This window comes from Monoraphidium neglectum (genome assembly GCF_000611645.1).
Source record: "Monoraphidium neglectum strain SAG 48.87 unplaced genomic scaffold scaffold01685, whole genome shotgun sequence".
Lineage (NCBI taxonomy): Eukaryota > Viridiplantae > Chlorophyta > Chlorophyceae > Sphaeropleales > Selenastraceae > Monoraphidium > Monoraphidium neglectum.
The window spans coordinates 1-4669 of record NW_014011943.1 but is presented as its reverse complement, the minus strand read 5'-3'; the positions used below and the strand labels follow the sequence as shown (position 1 = coordinate 4669).

At 63.1% G+C, this 4669-nt stretch overlaps 1 protein-coding gene across 1 annotated transcript in view; it reads right to left on the bottom strand.

Annotated features, from left to right (window-relative positions):
- The window catches only part of MNEG_8708 (biotin carboxylase), a gene marked incomplete at both ends in the record, with an annotated part of 12697 nt that extends 8396 nt beyond the window's left edge, over positions 1–4301 (bottom strand). The window contains 11 exons of the mRNA XM_014042820.1: positions 412–525; positions 955–1059; positions 1258–1347; positions 1545–1596; positions 1758–1866; positions 2105–2240; positions 2491–2607; positions 2964–3061; positions 3345–3471; positions 3703–3790; positions 4081–4301. Of these exons, the coding sequence (XP_013898274.1) occupies positions 412–525; positions 955–1059; positions 1258–1347; positions 1545–1596; positions 1758–1866; positions 2105–2240; positions 2491–2607; positions 2964–3061; positions 3345–3471; positions 3703–3790; positions 4081–4301 (1257 nt within the window). The remainder of the gene's footprint in view (positions 1–411; positions 526–954; positions 1060–1257; positions 1348–1544; positions 1597–1757; positions 1867–2104; positions 2241–2490; positions 2608–2963; positions 3062–3344; positions 3472–3702; positions 3791–4080) is intronic.
- Between the last annotated feature and the right edge of the window lie 368 nt (positions 4302–4669).

The following is a 4669-nucleotide window of genomic DNA, read 5'->3' as shown; positions in this document are numbered from 1 at the left end:
GCTTGAGGGGCAGGCCCTGGTGGGACACCACCATATCCAGGACGGCCTGGGGGGGGGGGGGTGTACACGGGTGGACGGGTGGCAGGGTGGTACAGTAAACGAGACGGTTTCGCTGTAGGGTTGTGGATCTGAGCTCCAGGGGGGGGGGGGTGTTGGCAAGGTGCAGGCGGATCCCATGTGCTGCTGCAGGCACTCAAAATGATCACCTTGCAACTGTCTTGGGCTCCCTGCCCAGCCCTGACACCCGGCCCAATACATGTCTACTTGGGTCTACATACGCAAACACACGCACACACAAATGTGAACGTCGACATTCAGACAAATTCACAATCACTCTCGTCCCCACTCAAACACCCACAAGCACACGTGCACATGCACGGCACCAGCCCCTCTCCTCGCCGTCCCCCCGACCTGGTGGTTGTTGGCGTAGCTCTTGCGCAGCGCGTCGATCATCTCCTGCTCCGTGGCCCCGGCCTGCTGGAACTTCTCCTCAACGCTGGCAAACTGCTCCAGGAGGTCACCCACCTGATGGGAGGGTGGGCACAGGCAGGAGTTGAGAGCCGTGGTTGTGAGTGCGGTTGAACGGTTTGGCATGTGCCGTGCGAGGAGATTCACAGCATGGAGTTTGAAGTGCTAGGAAAGGTGAATTGTGAAAAGCGGGGACTGCGACGCCGGGAAAGCAAAGCAGGCACAAATTCAGCCAAGGCGTTGGGTGAAAGACTTCTGGGGTTGGGGTGCGCCGCGTGTTGGAGCTGGCTGTATGCTGCGTTATGCGGATCAAATTCTTCAGGTGGACCTTGGCTGCCCCTCATGCCGTGAGTGCAGAAGCATGCGGTTGCGCCCTGGGCTTGCAGCAATTGTAACGGGCACACCGCTCAAGCCAAAAGCTATGCCGACGGTCGGGCAGTGGATGGGCGCGCCAGGCCCCCTCTCAGCAATCCTGGCCCTGCCCACCACTGCGTGCGCGTACTCCTCCTTGCCGCGGCTGTGAGCCTTGGCCACGCGCATGAGGGGCTCCAGCAGCGTCTGGAGCATGGCGCGGTCCGACACAGGGACGGCCTTGCAGGGGTGTGGGGCGGGGTGGGGGGGGGGGGGGGGGAGGGGGCAAAGGGTGGGATCTTCACCATGTGGGGTTGAATAAGCAATATCACAAACAAACCGCGTATGGTTGTCCGCTGAGTGCCCGACCGTCGGCGGTGCAGTGCGTAACGCATGCAGGCCCCAGTGCGCATGCAAGGTGCCGTTCAGGGCCCTCACCCCTACGGCCTCTCTCAGCACCCTCATGAGCTGCCTGCCGGGGAACTCTGCCGGGGGCTTGTCCAGCTCCAGGCCACTGGACAGCTCAACCTGGGGGCATGAGGGGCGGCGGAATCACAGCAGTGCGGGCAAGGATGCAGGGTGCTGAGCAAGCACTATGCGGGCGAAGGGGGCGGACAAGCGTCCAACACGCAGCTGTCAGTTGCATGAGCTTGGGCGGTGCCTCACACGCCTAGCCAAATCGCAAGCTACCCCTGCTTGCTGTGTGTGAAGGACACCCGGCCCACCTCGTGCTGTGCAATGACGTCATCCAGCTTCTCAGTGATGGCAGGGGGCAGCCTGGACGGGGAGCAACAAAGGGGTGCTGCTGTCATCCACTCCTGTCAAATAAAAAAACGACACGCCCAAAGGGCGCATGTCATGGCTCTGCAGGCGCGCTCGGGCATGCGTGCGTGGTTGCCTGGTGCGCGGCGGCAGCGGTACGCCGCGCCGGGCCCCACCTGCCCTCCACGAAGGAGTACTCGTCGCTCCACTGCAGCAGGGGCAGTGCGGGGTGGTCCAGGCACGCCACCAGCTCGTCAAGGGTCTCGACACCGGGGTGCTCGTAGCCTGTGAGAGGGTACATGTTGCAGGGAGAGGATGGCAGGGGCACACGCTTCGCCGGCGGCTGCCAACCAATATCAGGTTCACCACAAGACAGGTAGGCGTTCAGCTTGGCAGCTTGCCCCAAAACCGCCCAGCCACTCCCACAGTAGTCCCAGGTAAAGGCCATGTCGGTTGTCCGTGGGCGATTCATGACCCGAAACATGCGGCGCCCACGCCGGACCCCAGCGCCCCCCCCCCCTACCGGCCATGATCATCTTTGCTGCGTGCAGGGCCTGGTTGAAGCGGTGGTCCACGCGGTCACTGTACACCTGGGGGGGACCCAGCTCCGGGAAGCTGCCCGCAAAGTCAACCGCACGCGTCACGGCGTTGGGGTCGTCCTACGTGTGTGTGTGTGCGCATGTGTGTGTGTGTACGTGTGCATGTTTGAGAGCGTGCAAGGACATCTGCATGGATCCAGGTACATTGACAGGCTTGCACAAGCGCCCCATGACATAGCAGCCTATATCTATAACTAGCAACAAGCCCGGGTCACTGCAACTGGTCTACCCGCTGACAGTCCCATCACCCTTGACGGCCAAAGCTGCCCCTGCGACAGCCAGGCTGGGCTGCAGCCGGGCTCACACCCACCAGGTCCAGTGTTGCGATGAGCTCCCCCGCCAGCAGGGGCTGGCCCTCTGACGCGCTGAAGGTGATGGCGCCGGCCGCGGGGGACAGCAGCGGCATCATCATCTTCATCACCTCAACCTGGAGGATGAGGGGAAGTGGAGGGGGGGTCGGGGTGCAAGAGAGTGAGAAGTAGAGTGAGGACGGGGTCGGGGAGCGGGTGAGCGGCCAGAGAAGGGATGGGATGAGAGGGGTTTGGGTGGGTTGATTTGGATCGAGGTGGGTCGCGTTGGTGCGAGAGGGTGAGATGGGGTGCAGTGTGGTTGGGTGGTGCATTCAGGGATCACAAGGTGGAGATACAACTGAGGATGGGAAGGGGCAGAGTCGCCGTCGAGGCCTGAGGCAGCAGGGGCGTGATGCGCCATGGAGTTGGCTTCTCAAAGGTGCGGCCGCCCCGCAACCCGCTTTCAGTGCCTGCTGTATGGTCGTTGCCCCACCCCGCTCCCCAGGGCGTCTTCCTGACCGCGCACCTCTGCGTATGCCGCGCCCTTCTCCACGTGGTCCCCGTCCCTGACCAGCTGGCGCACCAGCTTGCCTGGTGGGGGGGGGGGGGGAGTTAAGGAGGGAGGGGTTGATACGCAGTCGATATCAGAAACGCATGTTCTCATGTAAGGGAACCAATGTTACTACCTACCTACCAAGAAGCATGGATTGCAATTAGGGCAGAGTTTGGGTTGTAGGAGCTGCCTTCGCATCGCTGGGAGCTGGACAGAGCCGCAAATATGAGGTTCGCCGCCCCGCAGGCGGCAGCCAGCGGATTCAAAGCTCCCTGCTGGGCAGGAGGGCGCCACGCACCGCCCTGCCGCGCCCTTCCTCACCGGGCGACATGGCTATGAGCTTTGATGGGTCCTGCTCCTTTTCTATGAGGCAGGACAGCGTGTCCATCACCAGCCGCGTGCCCAGGGCCTCCTCCTCGGTGTGCATCACGTGGCCCTCCCCGTCAACCTGCGCAGGGCGGGCGGGGACAAGGGGAGGGGTTGGGGAGTTTGGGGTGGGGGAGATGCAGGTCTGCAAACAGTGCAACAGCAGGTGGCGCCTTGCTGCGACTTGAAGGCCCTCACTACGTGCGCAGGCCCGCCTTGGTCGCACACTTCAAACATCTCCATCATTGCGAAGGCTGTAAGCATGAGAAGGGCCAAAGTATCGGCCACCTCCATGGTCACACGTCGGCCCCACCTGCAGCAGGTACCCCCCGTCCCCCAGCTTGCGCGCGACGACGTCGGTGGTGACGCCGCCGCACACCACGCTGAAGTTGGTCGGGCCCCTGGGGTTGAGTCACAGTCAAGTGAAGGAGAGTCGGCGCATGAGATCGCGACATAGACAGCCGCAGCGTGAGTGTGAAGCAAAGCCATCGCCGCCACCTACCTGTTGACCCCGACACAGATTGTCGCGGTCTGCCTGGCCCTCAGTATCACCCCATCACTGGGACCACACCGACAAACACCTTGCCCTAAGTCCTGCTGGCGGTGCCGTTCCCTCGACGACCTGATATAACAATACCGACCCTGCCAGCACCCAAAGCCCCAACACTTCCCCCCCCCCCGCGCGGCCCACCTGCGCGCCACCGTGACGCTGTACTTAACGCCCTCCAGCACCAGGTCGTCCGAGAAGTGAATGAGGCCCACGTCCCTGGGGGGCAGCTGGCCCTTGGACAGGAAGCCCAGGTACTCCGCAGCCTTGCTGGTGATGGACTCATACGCACGCACCTTTGGGGCGGGGTGGCGGTGGCGGTGATGGTGGTGTGTTTGAGGGGAGAGGGGGAGGGGATAGGTCATAGAAGGGGTGCTGGGAGTGTGCAGCGCCGGGGGGTAGACGGGGGGGCGAGGTGTTGCTGGTGAAGGAAGGAAGCTGATGGCAATGGGTCTAGCGGTTGCAGGTGGTCGGTCCGTTGCAGGTGGTCGGTCCGTTGGGTCGCTGTACAGCAACAATATGGTGCGACCAGCTGAGGCCAAAGGCTGGAAGATCGGGGTCGCTTTCCAAAGGGTACCGGCGCGGCAAAAAGGTGCCCACCACGGCGCTGCCGATGACGCAGAGGTGCCACGGCGGCCGCTCCGCCTTGACGTTGGCGGCGATGCGGGCGTCCAGCCAGCCGGTGTGGATGCGGTTCTGGACAAAGTCCTGCACAGGGGCAATAGTTTGAGTG